Source organism: Mobula birostris, chromosome 9, assembly GCF_030028105.1.
Source record: "Mobula birostris isolate sMobBir1 chromosome 9, sMobBir1.hap1, whole genome shotgun sequence".
Classification (NCBI taxonomy): domain Eukaryota; kingdom Metazoa; phylum Chordata; class Chondrichthyes; order Myliobatiformes; family Myliobatidae; genus Mobula; species Mobula birostris.
This window is the reverse complement of record NC_092378.1, coordinates 63,063,416-63,087,876: the sequence shown is the minus strand read 5'-3', so window position 1 is coordinate 63,087,876 and position 24,461 is coordinate 63,063,416. Positions and strand designations below refer to the sequence as shown.

Here is a 24,461-nt window from a genome sequence, read left to right as displayed (position 1 = left end):
AAGAGGAGCCCTATCCCTGGTGGGGTGGCGGGAGGATGGGGTGAGGGCAGACGTGCGTGAAATGGAAGAGATGCGGTTGAGGGCAGAGTTGATGGTGGAGGAAAGGAAAAGCCTTTCTTTGAAGAAGGAGAACATCTCCTTAATTCTAGAATGAAAAGCCTCATTCTGAGAGCAGATGCAGCGGAGGCAGATGAATTGAGAGAAGGGGATAGCATTTTTACAAGTAACAGAGTGGGAAGAGATATAGTCCAGAGTCAGTGGGTGTATAATAGATATAGAGACAGATCGATTGAGGAAGGGGAGGGAAATGCCAGAAATGGACCAGGTAAATTTGAGAGCAGGGTGGAAGTTGGAGGCAAAGTAGATGAAGTCGAAGAGCTCCTCATGGGTGCAGGAAGCAGTGCCAATGCAGTCGTCAATGTAGTGTGGAAAAAGTTGGAGAGTGATACCAGTGGAGGTTGGAACATAGACTGTTCCACGTAGCTGACAAAAAGGCAGGCATAGCTAGTACCCATGCGAGTGCCCATGGCTACACCTTTTTTTTTAGAAGGTGCTTCTAGATTGCATATATATTCAGTGGCCACTTTATTTTGTACCTCCTGTATGTTCATAGTCTTCTGCTGCTGTAGCCCACCCACTTCAAGGTTCAACATGTGTGTTCAGAGATGCTTTTATGCACACCACAGTTGTAATGCATGGTTATTTGACTTACTATCACCTTCCTGTCAGTTTGAACCAGTCTGGCCATTCTCCTCTAATCTCTCTCATTAACAAGGATTTTTTTGTGTCTTGCAACATTCTCTGTAAACTCTAGAGACCGCTGTGTGTGAAAATCCCAGGAAATCAGCAGTTTCTGAGATATTCAAACTACCTCATCTGGCAACAACAATCATTTCACGGTCAAAGTCACCTAGATCATATTTCTTCTCCATCCGGGTGTTTGGTCTGAACAACAACTGAACCTCTTGACTATGTCTGCATGCATTGAACTGCTACCATATGACTCAAGTTGAAGTTCAAGTTTAATTGTCATTTAACCATCCGTGAATGCCAAATGACAGTGTTATTCTGGAGCCAAGATGTGAAACAACAGTACCAACAGTCATACACAGCAGAATGCCACATAAGACACATATAAGATAGCAAGCACCTAAAAGATATCAGTAAAATACAGTCACACAAAAATATAGTTTAAGACCCTGAGTCCAGGAAAATTGCAGCAGTTTGCAGTCGAACACAAGATGTTACTGATGCGATGGGAGATGAGGACCTCCATACAATAGCTTTCACTAAAGAGGTAGTGCTGAGCAAACTTCAGGGCCTGAAGATAGATAAGTGCCCTGGTCCTGATGGAATGCATCCCAGGGTACTGAAAGAAATGGCAGAAGTTATAGTAGAGGCTTTGGTAATGATTTATCAAAATTCTCTGGATTCTGGGCAGGTCCCAGCAGATTGGAAGACAGCGAATGTCACGCCACTGTTCAAAAATGATGTAACGTCTGTAGTTGGGAAAATGCTTGAAGCTATCATTAAGGAAGAAATAGCGAGGCATCTGGAAAGAAATGGATCCATCAGGCAGATGCTGCATGGATTCAGCAAAGGCATGTCCTGTTTGACAAATTTACTGGAGTTCTTTGAGGATGTAACAAGCGTAGTGGATAGATGGACGTTATTTACTTGGGTTTCCAGAAGGTGTTCAATAAGGTGCCGCATAAAAGATTTATCCATAAGATAAGGATGCATAGAGATGGGGATGATGTATTAGCATAGATAGGGGATTGGTTAACCAATAGAAAGCAGAGAGTTGGGATCCATGGGTGTTACTTTGGTTGGCAATCAGTGGTGAGCAGTATGCCACAGGGGTTGGTGCTGGGTCCGCAACTGTTCACGATATAAATTAACAATCTGGAAGAGGGGACTGAGTATAGTGTATCTAAGTTTGCTGATGATACTACATTGAGTGAAAAAGCAAATTGTGCAGAGGATACGGCAAGCCTGCAGAGAGATATGGATAGGTTAAGTGGTTGGGCAAGGGTCTGGCAGATGGAGTACAGTGTTGGAAAATGAGAGGTCATCCACTTTGGAAGGAAAAATCGAAGAGCAGATTATTATTTAAATGGTAAAAAATTGCAGCCATGCTGCTGTGCAGCGGGACTTGGGAGTGCTTGTGCATGAATCGCAAAAAGGCTATCGAGAAGGCAGATGGAATGTTGTCCTTCATTGCTAGAGGGATTGAATTTAAGAGCAGGGAGGTTATGCCACAACTGTTCAGGGTAATGGTGGGGCCGCAACTGGAGTACTGCTTGCAGTTCTGGTCTCCTTACTTGAAGAAGGATATACTGGCTTTGGAGGTGGTTCAAAGGAGGTTCACCAGGTGGATTCCAGAAATGAGGGGTTTAGACTAAGAGGAGAGATTGAGTCGCCTGGGACGTTACTCACTGGAATTCAGAAGAATGAGAGGAGATCTTATAGAAATGTAAAATTATGAAAAGGATAGATAAGATAGAGGCCGGAAAGTTGTATCCACTGGTAGGTGAGACTAAAACTAGGGGACATAGTCTCAAGATTCGGGGGAGTAGATTTAGGATGGAGATGAGGAGGAACTGCTTTCCCCAGAGACTGGTGAATCTGTGGAATTCTCTGCCCAATGAAGCAGTGGAGGCTACCTCAGTAAATATATTTAAGGCAAGGTTGGATAGATTTTTACATAGTAGGGGAATTAAAGGTTATGGGGAGAAGGCAAGTAGGTGGAGATGAGTCCATGGACAGATCAGCCATGATCTTATTGATGGCAGAGCAGGCTTGACAGGCCGGATGGGGTATTTCTGCTCCTATTTCTTATGTTCTTGTGGCTTGTCTTGTGCTGAGTGAGAACTGAGGGTGGGGGGGGGGCAGCAGTGACTCCAGCTTGGATGCTGTGCCACACTGCCCCCAGCACTCCAGTTGAGTGTACCGACTCAGACGTCTCTCTCCCGGGCGGCTGTAAATATTTGACACCACGGCTTGAGGCCTAGTTCTGCCTATGACTGAGGCCATGCAGCTCCAGTGCCATCCGCCCCTGCTGTCCATCAATAAGTCAATGAATTGGACTTGCAGCATTCCACATTAGTGTTGTCCAACAGGGTCTTGCGATCACAAGAAAAATGACTAAGGCATGCTGTTAGGATGCATACTGCCTTCACGCACCAACTCCTCCAATGCCTCCCTGACACAGGCAGCAGCACAATCTGCATCAAGCCCAGCTCCTTCAGTTTTGTGTGTCTGCAAATGAGTAACTTGCTGATGTGGTAGACCTGCAGAACTTTAAGTTCTTAATGTCTAGTGGGGTCTTGTGATCATAAAAAATATATTTAAAAAATAGCATCTTGGGTTTGCCCTGTAGAAGCCACTGCAGCTGAGCATGCTGCCATTGGTTGATATTTGCATTAATGAGCAGGTGTACTTGTGCACCTAATAAAATGGCCACTGAGTGTACTTGTAAACAGGGAGCGTATTTAACAAGATCCCCAAAATAGATGATAACATTTATTAATGATCACCGTGAACAAAGAATTGCACGGGTTATTCACTTAGCACATTATTGCAAACGTACTCAAAAAGGAAGTGATTTCTCCATTACCGGAAGTAGTAATTGTAGCAATCTTATCCTGTAGACATTGCATTTCCTTTAGTTGACAGTGGAAACCTACATTGGTAAATTTTAGTCACGTCTTATTTCAGATCTGCAATGAATACAAAGTCAAGGTAGTAATATACTGTTCAACATTTTGATATGCATAGGACACAGGTCTGAAATTTTCATTTGTTATTAAGGGATCCAACTCTTGTTTCAGAACTGATGTGGTGTATTGACTCCACTCTTGAAATGCAGGAGTACATGTGGAGAACCAGCAATCCTTAGCTAGTCCTTAGATACATCTTGCTTAACTTGGTAGGACTGTTTGTGCGTCTCTGACAATAACCTGTCACCCCAGTTAACATTTCAGCTTCGACCCTTGCCCTCCAGTAGCGATAGTATTCCAATTGGCTATAGATTGGAGTCAGTATTAAAATATACCAGCCTCCTACAGAGGTCACTGTCAGAATTAGGTTTAATATCACTTACATATTTTTTAAATGTGTTTGTTTTGTAGCAACAGTACAATACAATACCTAAAAAACCTATAAATGACAAAAAATATGTATATACGGATATTAAATTAACTAATTAGTGCAAAAAGAGAGCAAATCAAAGTCTGTTTCAGTCTCACATTTCTAGTTCTTTGGGTTAAAATCAGGTAAGGATTAGAAAGACAGGGAGTGCATTTTTTCTGATTATGAACAACATCTGATGTCAGCTCATTTATACGTTAACATGAAGTGATGCATAATGAACATGAAACATTTTTATAATTGGATTTCAGGAGCTGAAGATCACCCCAGTGCTTTCAGTGAGAACCCTACGGATACGTGGATATTTCAAATGATCCGTGAAGCCTTTGTGGCATCAATTGGTTTGAAGCCATGTGTGCTGGTGATAGATGGGGCTGACAGACTAAGTGGGACCCGTGGGTTGACAGCACAGCAGGTATAATGATAATCATTAATAATAAAATCCAGAATAAAGAGGTATTTGTAAATGTGAAAACTAAATCCAACAATTCATAGTAGTTCAAAGTTCTCTAAGAATGCATGCGTTTGGTATTTTCCAGCCAAAATAGAAAAATGAAATTAGAATGGAAAATGCTCAGCAGGAGCAGGAGCAACAGCATCTGTGGAGAGAGAAAAACAGAGTTACAATTTCAAAGGCATGTTTTAAGTTGCAGAGAAGGGGACAGTAGGGATGCGGTGGCTGGGAACAACAAGGTGAAAATCTGTGCTAGGGTGAAGAGTAAGAGAATCTGGACGAGGTAGATGCCATGTGAAGGCTTGTTAATGGGAGTTAATACCCTTGAGGGAGATAAAGTGGAGAAAGAAAGAAAGAAAAAGACAGTGCTGGAACTCTGAGGTGCAGAACACAGCAGCTGCAAGAAACCTGAAACCTGTTCTCTTTAGAACAGAGGTAAGGAGGAATTTTTTTTAGCCTGAGAATAGTAAATCTGTGGAATGCTCTGCCACAGACTGTGGTGGAGCCAAGTCTGTGTGTATATTTAAGGTGGAAGTTGATCTTTTTCTGATCAGTCAGGCCATCAAAGGATATGGCGAGAAAGCAGATGTTGAGTAGGATCCAGGATCGGCCATGATGGAATGGCAGAGTAGACTCGATGGGCTGAATAGTCTAATTCTGTTCCTATGTCTTATGGTCTTATAAAGAAAATGGTGGAAAAGCCCAGGAGGTTAGGCAGATTATAGGGAGAAGGAAAGATAATGGGATAGAGAGGGAAAGTAAATGGGCCAAATTCTGCTCCTATGTCTTATCTGTGATGAGAGGAAAATAAAATTAATCTGCAGGTTGACAGCTTTATACAAGAACAGACTTGAAACTGAAAAGCATAAAACTACAGCTACTCAAAGTCTGAAATGATACCAGCAAATGCAGGAAGCATTCAATAGGACAGGCAACCTCTACCCCAACTTCGTCTCCCCATCACAAAATTTTGTGGACCTGAAATGCCAACAAAACCCACCCTTTTTCCTGCTCCATCAACATAATCTCTTGATTTTGTCAGTCTCTTCCAATACTAATCAAATTTTGAAGTAAATTTATTATCAAAGTACATATATGATTGTGTAGCCAGGTTTCCATCGAACTCAGTACTGTATATAAGTTTGCTGATGGCACAACAATTGTAGGCCGTATCTCGGGCAATGATGAGTTTGAGTACAGAGAGGAAATTAAGAACCTGGTGGCATGGTGCGAAGACAATAACCTATTCCTCAATGTCAGCAAGACGAAGGAATTGGTTGTTGACTTCAGAAGGAGTAGCGGACCGCACTACCCAATTTACATCGGTGGTGCGCAAGTGGAACAGGTCAAAAGCTTTAAGTTCCTTGGGGTCAATATCACAAATAACCTGACTTGGTCCAACCAAGCAGAGTCCACTGCCAAGAAGGCCCACCAGCGCCTTTACTTCCTGAGAAAGCTAAAGAAATTTGGCCTGTCCCCTAAAACCATCACTAATTTTTATAGATGCACTGTAGAAAGCATTCTTGTAGAGTGCATCACAACCTGGTATGGAAGTTGTCCTGTCCAAGACCGGAAGAAGCTGCAGAAGATTGTGAACACAGCCCAGCACATCACACAAACCAATCTTCAGTCCTTGGACTCACTTTACACCGCATGCTGTCGGAGCAGTGCTGCCAGGATAATCAAGGACGTGACCCACCCAGCCAACACACTTTTCGTCCCTCTTCCCTCCGGGAGAAGGCTCAGGAGCTTGAAGACTCGTACGGCCAGATTTGGGAACAGCTTCTTTTCAAATGTGATAAGACTGCTGAACAGATCCTAACCCGGATCTGGGCCGTACCCTCCAAATATCCGGACCTGCCTCTTCGGTTTTTTTGCACTATCGTACTTTCCCTTTTCTGTTTTCTACTTAGATTATGAAGACATGCCGTCCTCTTTTATTCTCACTTAGTAATGCATGCATTAAGAAATGATACAATATTTCCTCCGGTGTGATATCACAAAACACAGGACAGACCAAGACTGAAAAAAAAATTAACAAAACCACATAATTTATGATTTATAATTTAAATTTTTAATATTTACTATCGATTTGTAATCCAGGGAGCATGAAGCGCAGAATCAAATATCGCTGTGATGATTGTACGCTCTAGTATCAATTGTTTGGTGACAATAAAGTAAAGTGTATATCACCATATACTATCCCAAGAGTCAGTTCCTCTTTCCTGCTCATTGTAATGGAAGATTGCGGAGGCTAGGCCTACAGTGCAGACTACGTGTGAATAAGATTACTGGTTTTCATACACACATTGCTTTGAATGTTGATACATTTGAATATTGAATCTTTGCTCAAAACCAGCATAGCTCCCTGCCTCAATGTTTTGTGTTTTGCTGATTTTTAAAAAATATATATATTTTTAAAAGATTTATGAAAAGTTAGAAAAACAGCATTGTGTTGCATATTTGCAAAAGGTTGTTGTTAATCAAGATCAAGTTCAAGTTTATTGTTGTTATATCATGCACAAACAGGTTATAAATACCATGAAAACTAGCATCTTGCAGCAGCAATGTAGTACATTTCAAGATGAGAACAAACATAAGTTAACATAAATTAATATAAATTATACATAACTTACACGTGTAAAAATAAACATAATAACACTAGTTTCAGTATTTTATGTGGCTGTTGTCTCTACAGGTAAAGGAATTTTCATGGATTCCACAACTTCTCCCAGCTGAGTGTAGACTTATTGTAACCACGGTCTCTTCCAACATTTCCTGTGTATCACTGAAAAAACATCCAGATGTAAAGGTGGTGCATATTTCCAGTACACCTGACTATAAAGCACAAGTCTGTATCTTGCAGAAACATCTTGCTAGGCCCCACAAAGAAGTAAGTGAGAGCCAAATCCAAAACATTGTGAGTAGAAAACTGAGTTCCTTTCCACTAGTGTTGGTTATTTTGGCTAATGAACTCCGAGTATGTGAACCATTTAGAAATGAGACTGAATGCCTAGATGAATACCTTGAATGTCAGACTATTCGGGAGCTGTGGACAGCTGTGCTAAGGCGATGGATTGAAGACTATGGTTGGACTTCTAATACTGTAACAACGAGCAGTGGAAAAAACACCTCTCTTTCCAATTTACCTAATTCCTCCAGCTCAGGTTAGATTCTGTATTTTGTATTTTATGTATTCTGTACAACAATGAAACTCTGCAAAACAAATAAATACCATTTGGAAAGCTAATGCCATAATGCCCACAGTTAGTGAAATGAAGCTGTGATATGTTATTTTACACTAAATATATGCCTTTGATCTAGAACATAGAACACAAAACAGTACAGCACAGTACAGGCCTTCCAGCTCACAATGCTTGTGCTGACCTTTTAACCTATTCAATCTAATGCTTTCCTCCCACATTGCTCTCAGGTTTTTTTTCATTCATGTACCTATCTAAGTGTCTCTTAAATGTTCCTAAGGTACCTGTCTCTACCACCACCCCCAGCAGTGCGTCCATGCATTTACTGCTCTCTGTGTAAAAAAAAAAATGACCTCTGGCATTCCCACTATACCTTCCTCCAATCACCTTAAAATTATGGCCTCTCTTATTGTCCACTGGCTGTTCACTCTATCTATGCCTCTTGTACACGTCTATCAAGTCATCTCTCATCCTTACTTGCTCCAAAGAGAAAAACCTAGCTCGCTCACCCGTTCCTCATAAGATGCACTTTCTAATCCAGTCAGCATCCTGGTAAATCTATTTTGTTTTATGGGTTACCCTGAAAGTCAGGTTCAGATCTGAGCAGGAACAATGGTAAGGATTTTCCACTTGCTTTTGGTAGCTATTGGTCACGTTATTGAACAGACATGAAATAGGGTGGATTTTTTCCCCCAAGAATGTCAGCCCAAAGTTTTCCCTATGAGCATTCTAGCCAGTCAATGGACCAAATCTGATTCTATGGGAAGTGCAGAAGTCCAAGCCAGGAGTATCACCAGACAAAAACAGAAGTACCATCAACCTAAAAAGAGAAAGTAGCAAGCTACCCATGATATAAAGTAGCTCTTTTGCAAAACTTCTACATGGAACTCGAGAATCCACTACACCTAGTGGAAAATGGCAATGGCTATCAGAAAGGTAACTGATAACCTGTACATTGAACCAACCAGGAAATTGCCAATACATCCAAGTTTAATCTGGGAATGAGTTTTTAAATTGCTAAAATTGACCCCTTGTCTTCAGAACCATATTGTTTCATTGCACGATTCAAAGAACATCAGGACTTGTTGGTATTCTGTGGAACTTTATATAGTATTCTTTTATGACAGCTTGACAGAGCAGACAAAAGCTTTATGCTCCTCAGAGAGTTGTGAGTCTCTAGAATTATCTGAGAAATCTGTGGAATTCGGTAACATAGAGAGTTGTGAATCTTGAATTCCTTAATAGGGAGAATTGTGAATCACAGGAATTGCGAGAGAGAGAGAGAGAGAACACTGTGAATCTAAAATTCTCTAATAGAGTTGTGAATCTCTATAATTCTCTGATGGAGAGAGTTGTGAATCACTAGAATTCTCTAATAGAATTGTGAATCTGGAATTCTCTGAGTGACAAAGTTGTGAATCCCTGGAATTCTCTAACGGAGGGAGTTACAGGAGGTGGATTCATGGAATATATTTAGAGCAGAGGTTGGCAGACATTTAAAGTATAAATATCTGCTAGCCCAAAACATATTATGCTTGGACTGTCTATACCCTTGCAGTTTTCTGTGACTCTTAGACCCCTTCCATATTTTGTGGTTAACAGCAAAGGTTAGCTTGCAGCATTATTTCACCCATTTACCTATACAGTATTGTCAAAATAAATACAATTTTATTAAAAATGGTTACACTTAGGTAGACGTCTACTATTTTTATTATTTCATTCTCTGGGCATTGTTGGCAAGGCTAGCATTTATTCACTCTTCTCTAATTATCTTTGAGAAGGTGGTGGTAAGACACCTACATGAAATACTTCAATCCTTCTAGTGAAGCTATACCCTCGGTACTATTGGGTGGGCAGTTCCAATATTTAGATCCCACAACGATGAAGGATCAGCAATTATTTCCAAATCAGAATGGTGTGCGATTTGGAGGGGAACCTGCAGGCGGAGGTTTCTTCTACTATTATCCTTCTTGGTGATAGAAGACAGGGTTTATGGGCATTGTCAGAGTAGCCTGGCCAATTAACTACAGTGCATTTTGTATATAGCACATACTGCAGCCACTGCATACATATGATGGAGGGAATAAATGGTTAGGATGCCGATTGGGTGATAATTTCCCAGACCGGAATTGTGCTTTCCTTGAGGAAGACTTACCTGGACAATTTTCTACATTATTGGGCAGATGCCAATGTTGTTTTGGAACAATTGAGTTAGGCTTAGAGAGCAGGTATACTCTACCAGCACAAAAGTTGTCTAGTCCTGTTGCCTTTGCTCCACCCAGTAATCTCAGCCATTTATTATGTACAGTAAATCAGATTGGCTGGGTTCTGTGTTGGTGAGGGTCTTGGGAGGAAGAGAGAGGGATGCAGTTTCATAGTAATAATATTGGGTTATATGTCTTATATTCGTGTTAACATAGATTAAAGGTGATCAAGTTGAAGTGGGTAAGATGACAAAAGTAGATAATAGGGTCAATAGAGAAAATCTATTTAGAAACAGAAACATAGAAAACCGACAGCACAATACAGGCCCTTCGGCCCACAATGCTGTGCCAAACATGTACTTACTTTAGAAATTACCTAGGGTTACCCATAGCCCTCTATTTTTCTCAGCTCCTTGTGCCTATCCAGGAGTCTCTTAAAAGACCCTATCGTATCCGCCACCACCACCATTGCCGGCAGCCCATTCCAGTCACCAGTCTCTGCATAAGTAACTTACTCCTGACATCTCCTCTGTACCTACTTCCAAGCACCTTAAAACTGTGCCCTCTCGTGTTAACCATTTCAGCCCTGGGAAAAAGCCTCTCATCATCTTATACACCTCTATCAGGTCACCTCTCAATCCTCCGCCGCTCCCAGGAGAAAAGGCTGAGTTCACTCAACTTTTTCTTATAAGGCATGCTCCCCAAGCCAGGCAACATCCTCGTAAATCTCCTCTGCACCCTTTCTATAGTTTCCACATCCTTCCTGTAGTGGGGTGACCAGAGCCGAGCACATTATTCCAAGTGGGGTCTGACCAGGGTCCTATATAGCTGTAACATTACCTCTCGGCTCTTAAACTCAATCCCATGGTTGATGAAGGCCAATGCGCCGTATGCCTTCTTAACCACAGTGTCAACCTGTGCAGCAGCTTTGAGTGTCACACTTATCTGGGTTGCACTTCATCTGCCACTCCTCAGTCCAGTTTTGTATCCTATTGATGTCCCGCTGTAACCTCTGACAGCTCTCCACACTATCCACAACACCCCCAACCTTTGTATCATCAGCAAATTTACCAACCCATCCCTCCACTTCCTCATCCAAGTCATTTATACAAATCACCAAGAGAAAGGGTCTAGAATAGATCCCTGAAGTACACCGCTGGTTACCGAACTCCATGCAGAATATGACCCATTTACAATCACTCTTTGCCTTCTGTGGGCAAGCAAATTCTGGATCCACAAAGAAAGGTCCCCTTGGATTCCATGCCTCTTTACTTCCTCAATAAGGCTTGCATGGGGTACCTTATCAAATGCCTTGCTAAAATCCATATACACTACACCTACTGCTCTACCTTCATCAACATGTTTAATTACATCCTCAAAAAATTCAATCAGGCTTGTAAGGCATGACCTGCCTTTGATAAAGCCATGCTGATTATTCCTAATCATATTATGCCTCTCCAAATGTTCATAATTCCTGCCTCTCAGGATCTTTTCCATCAACTTAGCAACCACTGAAGTAAGACTCACTGGTCTATAATTTCCTGGGCTGTCTGTACTCCCTTTCTTGAATAAAGGAACAACATCTGCAACCTTCCAATCCTCTGGAACCTCTCCCGTCTCCACTGATGATGCAAAGATCATTGCCAGAGGCTCAGCAATCTCCTCCCTCGCCTCCCACAGTAGCCTGGGGTACATCTCGTCTGGTGCTGGAGAATTATTCAACTTGATGCTTTCCAAAAGCTCCAGCACATCCTTTTTCTTAATGTCTGTATGCTCAAGCTTTTCAGTCCACTACAAGTCATCCCTACAATCGCCAAGATCCTTTTCTGTAGTAAATACTGAAGCAAAGTATTCATTAAGTACCACTGCTATCTCCTCTGGTTCCATACACACTTTTCCACTGTCACACTTGATTGGTCCCATCCTCTTACGTCTTATCCTCTTGCTCTTTACATACTTGTAGAATACCTTGAGGTTTTCTTTAATCCTGCTCGTCAAGGGCTTCTAATGGCCCCTTATGGCTCTCCTAATTTCATTCTTCAGCAACTTCCTGCTAGCCTTATGATCTTCTAGAACTCTATGATTAACTAGTTTTTTGAACCTTTCGTAAGCTCTTCTTCTTGACTAGATTTACAGCAGCCTTTGTGCACCATGGATCCTGTACCTTACCATCCTTTCCCTGTCTCATTGGAACGTGCCTATGCAGAATGCCACACCAATGTCCCCTGAAAATTTGCCATATTTCTGCTGTACATTTCCCTGGGAACATCTGTTCCCAATTTATGCTTCCCAGTTCCTGCCTGATAGCTTAATATTTCTCCTTAGTCCAATTAAACACTTTCCTAACTTGTCTTTTCCTATCCCTCTCCAATGCTATGGTAAAGGAGATAGAATTGTGATCACTATCTCCAAAATGCTCTCCCACTGAGAGATCTGACACCAATACCAGATCAAGTACAACCTCTCTTCTTGTAGGTTTATCTACATACTGTGTCAGGAAACCTTCCTGAACACACCTAACAAACTCAACCCCATCTAAACCCATTGCTCTAGGGAGATGCCAATCAATATTTGGGAAATTAAAATCTCCCAACTCGACAACCCTGTTATTATTACACCTTTCCAGAATCTGTCTCCCTATCTGCTCTTCTATGTCCCTGTTACTATTGGGTGGTCTATAAAAAACAACCGGTAGAGTTATTGATCCCTTCCTGTTTCTAACTTCCACCCACAGAGAGTCAGTAGACAATCCCTCCATTACTTCCTCCTTTTCTGTAGCTGTGATACTATCTCTGATCAGCACGCCCCCACCTCTTTTGTTTCCCTCCCTGTCCTTTCTGAAACATCTAAAGCCTGGCACTCGAAGTAACCATTCCTGCCCCTGAGCCATCCAAGTCTCTGTAATGGCTACAACATCATAGCTCTATGTGCTGATCCACGCTCTAAGCTCATCTATTTACTGGTCCTGGGTTTCATATCGAAGGAAATTCATAGAATTAGATCTCGGGCAACTCTGATGACTGAAAACATTTCTTTACATAAAGAATAATGGAAATCTGGAATTTCCACTCCACCAACAGTGGGCCGTGATGAGGTAAATTCAGAATTTAATAAGCAGGACCATAAACCAAAAGACTATAAGACATTGGAACAGAATTAGGCCATTTTGTCCATCAAGTCTGCTCTGCCATTCAATCATGACTGATTTATTTTCCCTCTCAACCCCTTTTTCCTGACTTCTCCCCATAACCTTTGACACCCTTACTAATTAAGAACCTATCAATCTCAATCTTAAATATACCCAATGACTTGGCCTCCACAGCCACTGTGGCAATGAATTCCACAGATTCACTAGCGTCTGGCTAAAGAAATTCCTCTTCATATCTGTTTCTACTTTGAGTCTGTGTCCTCTGGTCCAAGACTCTTGCACCAATGGAAACATCATCTTCTAGATCCTTTTTCATCATCTCCGCATTCACTCTATTTAGACCTTTCAATATTTATAGGTTTCATTAAGATTCCCCCCTTCATTCATCCAAACTCCAGCAAGTACAGGCCTGAAGCCATCAAACACTCTGTGTTTTGTCTTTTCTGATTTGGGCATTGTTATGTTATCTCTAATCACTGGATCTCACTAAGTGTGAATTCACAGCTGTTGATTGCTCATTATCATATTGTTAAGCAATTACCTTTCATCATCAGGGTGGCCATTTATATCGTTTGTACAGTTCAGCCAGTTAGAAGCAATTTGTTGGAAGTCGAGGGAGTTTTGATCAGTGAATTTACCTTTCATGAGAATGCTGAAAAGTACTGTCTTTTTACACAGCTCCTTGTGTACTGTAATATGTTGGCGATTCATAAAACCGTCTATAACTATAGCTACACTGGGTCTGGAAATAGCTATCTGTCTAGCTTGAGAAACAGGGAAACCTCTTGACTGAGGATAGAATTCTCTGCATACATTAAACGTTTAAAGCAACACTCACAACACGCTGGAGGAGCTCAGCAGGTCGGGCAGCATCCGTGGAAACGATCACTCAACGTTTCGGGTCCTGATGAAGGGTTCCGGCCTGAAACGTTGACTGATCGTTTCCATGGATGCTGCCTGACCTGCTGAGTTCCTCCAGCGTGTTGTGAGTGTTACTTTGACCCCAGCATCTGCAGAGTATTTTGTGTTTATTAAACGTTTAAATCCTGGGATCACTCTTGTAAATATCCTCTGAACTCTATCCAATGGCAGCACATCCTTTCTGATATTATGGGGCCCAATTTTGTTAGAATTAAATGTTGTGGAACCAAGGCAAATTAAAAGCAGATTAGCTGTGATCTAATTGAAAGTCAAAGTAGATTTGAAGAGCTGATTAGCCTATTCATAATGCTGAAATAGAGTACCTCTGGGGCATGGCATCACAAAGTTTATCACCTTTAAGGAAAATCTACTTTAAGAATTAGAGATCTGCACCTGTTGTAATCTTCACTGACATTTATCCTACTGACTGATGTTTCTTTATTCTTTTTGTATTTATTACAGGAATGAGTGGATGGGTAGTTGATACCCTCTGTCTCCTTAGTATATCACGTTGTGGATTAGCTGAAGAAGACATCCATCAGCTTCTAAGGTGTCTTGGTTACAATGAGGCAGACAAGATCAGCAGCTATGACTGGAACCTTTTCCGCGCTGCATCCATTGAGTGGATACAGGAAAGGCCAGATGGACTGTTGCATTTCACCCACCATTCCATACAGGATGCTGTGGGATATTTCCTGCTAGGTAAAATATGCATCTGCTAAAATTGAAGATGAACGTTAAAATCTTAGGGCCATATTTTATTTGCATTATCTACAATGAAAATTTAAAGTACCTTAATTGCAGTCCAACAATTCTACTTCATTTTGATATTGCATAATGAAGTGATGACCAGTTCTGTAGAATATTATGCAGAATTAGCATCTGTAGCAACTGTAATGTAATATGGCATTAGAAAATTAATCAGAATCAGGTTTAACATCATTGGGATTTGACATGACATTTGTTTTGTGGCAGCAATGCATTGCAATACATAATAAAAAACTATAACTTACATTAAGATATATATATATGTGTGTTAGGGTGGTGGGGATAAGCTTCAAAGGTTTCAAAGGCACATTTAATGTCAGTGAAATGTATGCAATATTCATCCTGAAATGCTTTTTCTTGGAAACCATCCATGAAAACAGAGGAGTGCCCCCAAAGAATGAATGATAGTTAAATGTTAGAACCGCAAAGTCCCCCCTGCTTCCCTCCCTCCCCACGCGTAAGCGGCAGCAAGCAACAATCCCCCGTCCCCCCACCGGCAAAAAAGAGCATCAGCACCTGCCACCGAGCACTCAAGCATGAGCAAGGCAACAGCAAAAACACAGACTTGCAGTACTCCAAAGACTGCATTGTTCATCCAGCATTTGCCATACCACAGGCTCTCTCTCTCCCTAATCAGGGAGAAAGAGGTGTCCCTGTTTCACAGCGAGAGGGGAGACGTAACAAACAACTCGCTGGTTTATGATGTTAAAAGTCCATTGTGTCGCTTTTTCCGAGCTCTGTGCCCAAAGATCTTGGGTCTGTGGGCACACAGCCTTAGATCCTCCATCTCTCATGACACACCAGCCTTTTGCTCAGACACCGACCTCCAATGCCCCCCCCCCCCCCCCGCCTCCGTCTCCAGAGCCTTGACTAATCTTCTGGAATTTTTTGAGGATGTAACCATGAAAATGGAGAAGGGAGAGCCAGTGGATGTAGTGTATCTGGGCTTTCAGAAAGCCTTTCATAAAGTCCCACATAGGAGATTAGTGGGCAAAATTAGGGCACATGGTATTGGGGGCAGAGTACTGACATGGATTGAAATTGGCTGGCTGACAGAAAACAAAGTGTAGCGATTAACGGGTCCCTTTTAGAATGGCAGGCGGTGACCAGTGGGGTACCGCAGGGTTCAGTGCTGGGACCGCAGCTGTTTACAATATATATTAATGATTTAGATGAGGGAATTAAAAGTAACATTAGCAAATTTGCCGATGACACAAAGCTGGGTGGCAGTGTGAAATGTGAGGAGGATGTTATGAGAATGCAGGGTGACTTGGACAGGCTGGGTGAGTGGGCAGATGCATGGCAGATGCAGTTTAATGTGGATAAATGTGAGGTTATCCACTTTGGTGGTAAGAACGGGAAGGCAGATTATTATCTAAATGGAATCAAGTTAGGAAAAGGGGAAGCACAAAGAGATCTAGGTGTTCTTGTACATCAGTCACTGAAAGCAAGCATGCAAGTACAGTAGGCAGTGAGGAAAGCTAAAGGCATGCTGGCCTTCATAACAAGGGGAATTGAGTATAAGAGCAAAGAGGTCCTTCTGCAGCTGTACAGGGCCCTGGTGAGACCACACGTGGAGTACTGTGTGCAGTTTTGGTCTCCAAATTTGAGGAAGGACATTCTTGCTATTGAGGGAGTGCAGCGTAGGTTCACAAGGTTAATTCCCGGGATGGCGGGGCTGTCGTATGTCGAAAGATTGGAGCGACTGGGCTTGTATACTCTGGAATTTGGAAGGCTGAGAGGGGATCTTGTTGAAACATATAAGATTATTAAGGGATTGGACACGCTGGAGGCAGGAAGCATGTTCCTGCTGATGGGTGAATCCAGAACCAGAGGCCACAGTTTAAGAATAAGGGGTAGGCCATTTAGAACGGAGATGAGGAGAAACTTTTTCAGCCAGAGAGTGGTGGATATATGGAATACTCTGCCCCAGAAGACTGTGGAGGCCAAGTCTCTGGATGCTTTTGTAAGGGGGTTTCGATTTTTATGTTACTGCGGAGGCTAATTAAAATGGCGTCTTTGTTATGTTAATCTGGGGAATGCGGCTTTGTTGTGTTAAACACTGAGAAAGATTGCGCTAACAGTTTGTTTTTGCTTTAGAGTCTGATAAGAGAGTGCTATTAACCAATTGGGATAGTTGTTATGGTTTTGGTGTATTTGAAGATACTGTATGCGCGGGGTTTTGGGGCAGAAGGCGGGAGAGCGAGACAGAGGATGGACGAGGTGCTGTGAGTCCGCTAACGGGGTCGGACCCCGAGCGGGACGCTCGGCGAGGAGACGGAGATGGACTCGTGTGGAGCGTCTGGTCGACCACCGTTGTTGGTCCCAGGCGGCCGGTCGAGGTGGTCCAAGGGAGTCGCAGGGTGAAGAAGAAGGTCCTTGAGCTCCAACTGTTTGTGCACGAAGAGATTGAATTTTGATAAGTGTGGCGCCTTTTATTTTCCTTTTATATTTTATTCTCTTTTAATTATATAGTTCCAGTAATATCTATAAACTGTAAATCATTTAATTGCATCTGGTGTATTGTCTGTTATTTGGGCGGGGTGGGGTACCTCACACAGCATCCACACAAACGAATTATCCAGTTTGGTGGGGCCGAGGCTGTTTCCCTAGACGACAACGAGCCGAGCGACCCTGAGGGTGGCTGGGGGGGCTACACTTTCAAGAAAGAGAAGGATAGAGCTCTTAAAGATAGCGGAATCAAAGGTTATGGGGATAAGGCAGGAACTGGATACTGATTGTGGATGATCAGCCATGATCACAGTGAATGGCTGTGCTGGCTCGAAGGGCCGCATGGCCTACTCCTGCACCTATTGTCTATTGTCAATTGAAAACTCAGTCTTCCCAAGACGAACGGAGCTCTTAGGCTGAGCCCATGGCGTGCCAAACAACGGCCAGTTGTGAAACCCCGAGAGTGGGTCCCATTCCTGCAAAGAACCATAGGCAGCATGTAGCTCCTTCTGCCTATTAAATGATCCCAATGGCATGCATCTCAAATAGCTTCTGACAACCAAGTCTAACTCCTGGCCTTCACATATGGCTTAGCTACCAAGCCCAATGGACCCATTTCAATTGACAGGAGAAGGGGCAAAGGTAGGTTACTGGCACCTTTAAACCTTGGACTTCCATGGATCAGGGGTTATGATTCCAAAAATAAGTAATTTCCAGACAATGATTTACAGTACAAAGGACCAAAACTGAGAAGTTGAAAATGACCACAAAATATAATTAAAGAAAAAACAATTCAGTGGTTCTGAGAATGTGTCCTATTATTTTTTTTTGTTTCCTGATTTCACTACTTTCTTTGACATGTGTTATTTTAAATTGCAGGTGCTATTGCTTCAGTCAAAGAATCCACGTTAAAAAGTCCACTTAACAACAAAAGAAGCAGAATTCACCAACTATTTCAAGAGTATTTATCACAGCAGGCTTATACCCTGAAACTTTACCAGGAACTACCTTGGCAATTGAAAATGAGTGGAAACCTCTCTGACTTATGTACCATTGTAGCTAATCCCACGTAAGTTAAAATATTTGTTTGTTTGAGATATTTCAAATCATTGTATTAAGAACTTTAAGCCGGATATTTTCTTATTAAAGGGCTTTACACCACACAACAAAATTCCAATAAGTGTAAATTAAACGAATAACATAAAATGATGTTAATTCTATTAACCTTACATTGCATAATGCACAAGACTCTTACTAAAGCTCATGATTTTTTTGCAAAATCCTAGTGAGGGTATTGGCATTCATTGTTAATGGAGGAAATTTGGCGGCACTATTTGGAATCTGCATGTGTGCTGATATTCAGAGAACATTCTTCGTGAGTCTGTGGTTGTCCATAGAAAAGTGACAAGAACTTGGATGTACTTACTAACTATTTTTTCTGTAAATTAGCTACTTACACTTTTAAATAGAGGGGTCACATCCTTCAATCCAAGGAAGAATTGCAAAATATATAGAACTTTGGAACTTGTTAACTGGTAATCCAATTTCTCTAAAACCACCTCTTTCTAAATTCTAAAATATAGATCATCAGGCCCTTGTGATTTATCAATTTTCAAATTCACCAACTTCTCTAGTTCTATTTGTGACTAACATTTAGCCTTTTCAGTTCTTGGTTCTCACCTGACCCTTTTATTGACTCTAATATATCCAGCAAGTTTATGCACCTTCAGTGAAGGCAGGCACAAAGTAATTATTCCATTCCTCTGTCATTTCATTATACCTTGTTAAAGACAAGAGATCCACATTTACGAGGGGTGATTGATAAGTTCATGGCCTAAGGTAGAAGGACTGAATTTTAGAAAACTTAGCACAGTTATATTTCAATATAGTCCCCTCCTACATGTACACACTTAATCCAGCAATCATGGAGCATACAGATCCCCTCTTTGTAGAAGTGGTCCACAGCACGGGTGATTGATAAGTTCGTGGCCTATGGTAGAAGGAGATGAGTTATTAACTTCAAACTTTCTGCATTATCACTCAAAGAGTTGAACTGCACATGCATGTAATGAGAGCATCTTGGACCTCCAGGTGGTCCACAGCAGGGGTGATTGATAAGTTCATGGCCTAAGGTAGAAGGAGGTGAGTTATACAGTTCTCAGTGAAAATACAGAAAGTTTGAAGTTAATAACTCATCTCCTTCTACCTTAGACCATGAACTTATCAATCACCCCTGCTGTGGACCACTTTCTGGAGGTCCACGACGCCAACTTCTACAAAGAAGGGATCTGTATGTTCCACGATCGCTGGACTAAGTGTGTAAATGTAGGAAAAATAAATGTGCTAAGTTTTCTAAAATTGACTCCGTCTACCTTAGGCCACGAATTTATCAATCACCCCTCATATCCTTGTTAGCCTTTTGCAGTCTTGCAAGCTCTTGCAGTCCATTTTTATATTTCTTGCCACTCTCCCTTCATTTTTTAAACTTCCTTCATAGTTTTCTTTGTCTTTCTCTGCTGGTTTCCAAAAGGTCCCAATTATCAACCATCCTGGTGTTTCTGGGAACTTTTTAAGTCGTTGGATTTAGTAATTTAGGAATGCATGATTTATAGTTTGCATACCCTGTACGTACAAGTGAGCAGGTGGTAGATGGAAAGTGATATGCATTTGCTGACTGTTGTGGGCTTCAGGTATCTTCCGCATTTCTGACTTACAAACTGTATAGATTACAACTGTTCTGGTTATAAATAGTTCACAGAACCATAACCCGTATGTTTAATTTCTCTGGATAGCCACAGAAAAAATATTTATTTTCATTTTCTTTGTGCCTCAAAGGATTTTTTTTGCAACTTGTGCATTATTTCTTTAAATGTCAAATATTACCCGCCCACCACCATACCTTTCAATGTATTTTTCCAATCAACCACAGCCAATATTCGCACTGTAATTTCAGCTTTTCTTAATATTCCTCTAAGCAGTGATGCATTTCTCATGCGTTCAAATAATAATTGAAATGGATAAATAATTAAAATATTTATTTGAAATGACTATTTATTTCAGCTGACCAGAGAGGTCACTTGCTTGTTCATTCTTTTGTGAAATATGTAGGAACACTTCTTCATCCATAAAAATAATAATCTATATATTTAATAAAATATGTTTAATTATATTAATTATTTAATTATATTACATTTCATTACATTATATTTGATTAAGCCATATTATTAAATTCACAGGGGCATAATTTTGATATGTAGATTGAGGCTTCTCTGTCCCAGTCCTGTCACCACAATACCACTTCATTAGCCACTCCCCGCCCCCAGCAGAAACTCAATCCTTGTGTTTAATCAATGGATTGCTTCCTGCTTCTACAACAGAAAGTAACTAATGCCCAAAAGTTAAAACCATTGTGACTTTATTCTAGCCACAGTGGCCACAAACCTACTCAAAACTGTGCATTCCCATTACAAACTGGAGTTGGTTCCTATAGACCCAGCTCCTTCAAGTGCTTTTATTTATATTGTGTAGTTTATATCAATGGTGCTAAAAGAAAATCAAAAAAAAGTCATGCTGAAAATAAAAGGTATTATTTATTTCCTTCCTCTTTAGAATCATGCATGTAATTTGCCAAAATGCCAAGCATTCATATCAATCGAAACTGGAGCTCATCTGTTACTGGGACGGGTTATCAAAAGCAGGGTTCGATCCTGCAGTTACCTATCACAACATGGTGAATCAGTTGGTGGCCACATCCAACCTGTCAGCAGGAAAGAAATGTACAGCAGCAGTCATAGGTACCATGAAGAGATAATAACTTAGTGTAAAAATTCAAACTATAAACTCTCCTTATCTTTAATGCTGTTGACAATGGAAATATATATTACCAGCAGATGGCCTTGTTATATTACCTTTAGTACAGATTCCTTAAATATTGATTTTAGAACATAGAACAAAACAGAACAGTACAGACCCTTCCTCCACAAAGTTGTGCCAACCTTTAACCTTCTCCAAATTCAATCTAACCCTTCCCTCTTACATAGCTCTGAATTTTTCTATCATCCATGTGGCTATATAAGATTTTCTTAAGTACCGCTAACATATCTGCCTCTACCACTATCTTTGGCAGGGTGTTCCATGCACCCACAACTCTTTATGTTTAAAAAAAAACTGGCTCTGACATTCCCTTTTTAGCTTCACCTTAAAATTATGCCCCTGGTATCATACACCTCTATTAGGTCACCTCTCATCTTCCTTTACTCTGAAGAGAAAAATCCCAGCTTGCTCAATCTATCCTCATTAGGCATGCTTTCTAATCCAGGCAAAATGTTGGTAAATCTCCTCTGACCCTCTCTCAAGTTTCCACATCTTTCCTATAATGAGGCAACCAGAACAGAACACAATATTCCGAGTATCATTTTAATGAAAGTTTGGATGCATTCATTTATAAAAGAGCCCAGACTTATGCAGTGATGTCCAAGGCTGGTCATTTCATTCACACTGATACAGCACCCGTATATGTAAGTGCCTCACCCCACCTATCATTGCCACAAGCACATCCCAGCTCAAAGCTGCTGGTGTGTGACTTAAGATCCTGAATGGTACTATTTAAAAACAAACAATTTTCATTCATTTAAACATTTGGAACTAACATATAATACTTGGGAAAGTGAAAATAGTAAATGAAAACCAGGAACTGTAAATGCTGGAAATGTGTAATAAAAACAGAAAATTTTGGAAACACACAGCAGGACAGGGAGAATCTATATAAAGAAAAACAGAGTTAGAAAGCGTCTTACACTGCCTGATGTGCAGAATGTTTCCAACATTTTCTGTAACAATACTAGAGACCCTAATTTCTCAACAAGGTCACTCACCATGCTTCAAAATAATAATGTTGTCATTGCAGACGGTGACAGCCAAATGGCAAGGTACAACAACTGCACTCGAGCTGCTCTGGTATGTTTTACTGCTGAATTTCTAAAGGATCTTGACAAGGTCACAACATCAGAAGAATTGCTGCTGATTGCTCTTTCCTTGCTACCAATGGTAAAATTTAATTTTTGGGTTAATTAAGTCCATAGATAATATTTGAAATAGCAAGGATCTTGGTGACCAGTTATCATTGCAATATTCATCTTCAATTTTTATAGCTATCTTTTACCTTAAAAGTCTTTATTAAGTAATACATTTATTGTTCTGCAATAATACTAAATGACAACGGGCATAAAATTTGGAAAACTGACATTAAGACAGATATGTTTTAAACTCACAACATTGAGTTAATAGCCTAGGAGTATTCTTACATGTTTCAAAGTTCATGTGCAGTACCCAGTGCAGCTTCCATTAAAAATCTGTTCTCTCAGTTGCAAAATCTCTGACTTTCATTGTGGCAAGGGAAGTGGTGGAGGACAGGTAATAGGCTAAGTTTAAAGAAATCTAAGATAAAGAGATAAAAATTAGCTTTATTTGTCACATGTACATTGAAACAAACAGTGAAATGCATTGCTTCTGCCTGATCAAATCAGCAAGGATTGTGCTGGAGGCAGCCCACAAATGTTGTCACACTTCTGCTGCCAATATAGCCCGTCCACAACTTCCTAACCCTAACCCTAACTGTACATCTTTGACATGTGGGGGGAAATTGGAGCACCCAGAAGGAAATAAGGGAAAGTCTGCCGATGCTGGAAATCCGAACAACACACACAAAATGCAGGAGGAACTCAGCAGGCCAGGTTGGAGTTCCTCTAGCATCTTGTGCGTATTGCTCGGAATTCCAGTATCTGCAGATTTTCTCTTGTTTGTGATTGGATTACTACACTGTGAAGTCTCTTCCAGGGATGCCTACCCTGAAGAAGTTTAAATCTTCCCTTCGACGGGAGTTCGGTGAAACCCTCTCTTACTGCTCCCCCTCTGTGATCCCTGCTGCTCTCCGACTCTTCGACCACATGCTTACCCAGACCTGCTAGTCCTGCCGAAGGTTTTTGGCCCGAAACATCGACTGTACTCTTTTTCAAAGATGCTGCCTGGCCTGCTGAGTTCCTCCAGCATTTTGTGTGTGTAACCCAGAGGGAACTCTTGCGCTTATGGGGAAGAACGTTCAAACGCCATACAGACAGCAGCGGAAATCAGACCATGATTGGTAATTGCTGGCACTGTAAGGTGATTGCGCTAATCGCCATGCTACTGTGCTAGGAGCATAGTGGAAATAGTGGGAGCTTATAGAGATGGAGCAAGTTGTGGATGGGCCAGGCCTACAGAGGAATTCAAACACAAGGTTAACTGCATTAAACTTGGTATAAAAAGTGAGGATATGTATCATCGGGAGGTGGAACACTTCAGGATAAAATGTGATGCGCAGAGAAAACAGCAAAAGTTACTTGAATCCCCAACAAATCTACTTTATTATTTCCTGTCAATATTCACCTTACGTAGAGATATTCCTGTGCCTAGTGTTACTTTATGTACATATAATCAGTCGATGTATATAGGCTACTCTTATGTGCTTCTATTTATTGTGTTCTTTATGTTTATGGTGTTTTTTTAATGTTGCATCTGATCCAGAGTAACAATCATTTCATTAACCTTTATACTAGTGTGCTGAAGAATGATGAGAAATGATTTTGAATCTTGACTGTGGGAGACTAGAGAATAGCAAAACACTGATGTAAATAAGTTTGAGGGTAGTAAATAAGGATTGTAGGTCGTGGAAATAGAATTTGCCAGTCTTGTTATTAGGAAATGAAATCGAATGTTTTCAAAAGAAGTACTTCATATCATCCACGAGGAAATCTGCAGATGCTGGAAATTCAAGCAACACACACAAAATGCTGGTGGAACGCAGCAGGCCAGGCAGCATCTATAGGAAGAGGTAGAGTTGACGTTTCGGGCCGAGACCCTTCGTCAGGACTCGTATCATCCTATCACTTAAGATTCTTTCTCATGTCCAACTACTGTTGAAATGTGAGTTTGAGTACTGAAGAAGGGCGTCAGCCTGAAATGTTGCCTCTTTATGCCTTTCATAGAGGCATACAAAATTACAACACAAAAACAGGCACTTCGGTCCATCTAGTCCATGCTGAACTATTAGGTTGCCAAGTCGCATCAACCTGCAACCGGAACATAGTCCTTCATAACTCTCCCATTAAGCACCTACTGAAATG

The 24,461-nt window shown here is 41.1% G+C and overlaps 1 protein-coding gene across 6 annotated transcripts in view; it reads left to right on the top strand.

Moving 5' to 3' along the window:
- The window catches only part of LOC140202802 (tetratricopeptide repeat protein 41-like), a 101,336-nt gene that overhangs the window by 48,775 nt on the left and 28,100 nt on the right, over positions 1-24,461 (top strand). For all 6 annotated transcript variants that reach the window (XM_072268173.1, XM_072268172.1, XM_072268168.1 and 3 more), the window contains 6 exons: positions 4,404-4,567; positions 7,305-7,773; positions 14,545-14,784; positions 18,181-18,370; positions 20,911-21,095; positions 22,208-22,347. In XM_072268173.1, the coding sequence (XP_072124274.1) occupies positions 4,404-4,567; positions 7,305-7,773; positions 14,545-14,784; positions 18,181-18,370; positions 20,911-21,095; positions 22,208-22,347 (1,388 nt within the window). The remainder of the gene's footprint in view (positions 1-4,403; positions 4,568-7,304; positions 7,774-14,544; positions 14,785-18,180; positions 18,371-20,910; positions 21,096-22,207; positions 22,348-24,461) is intronic.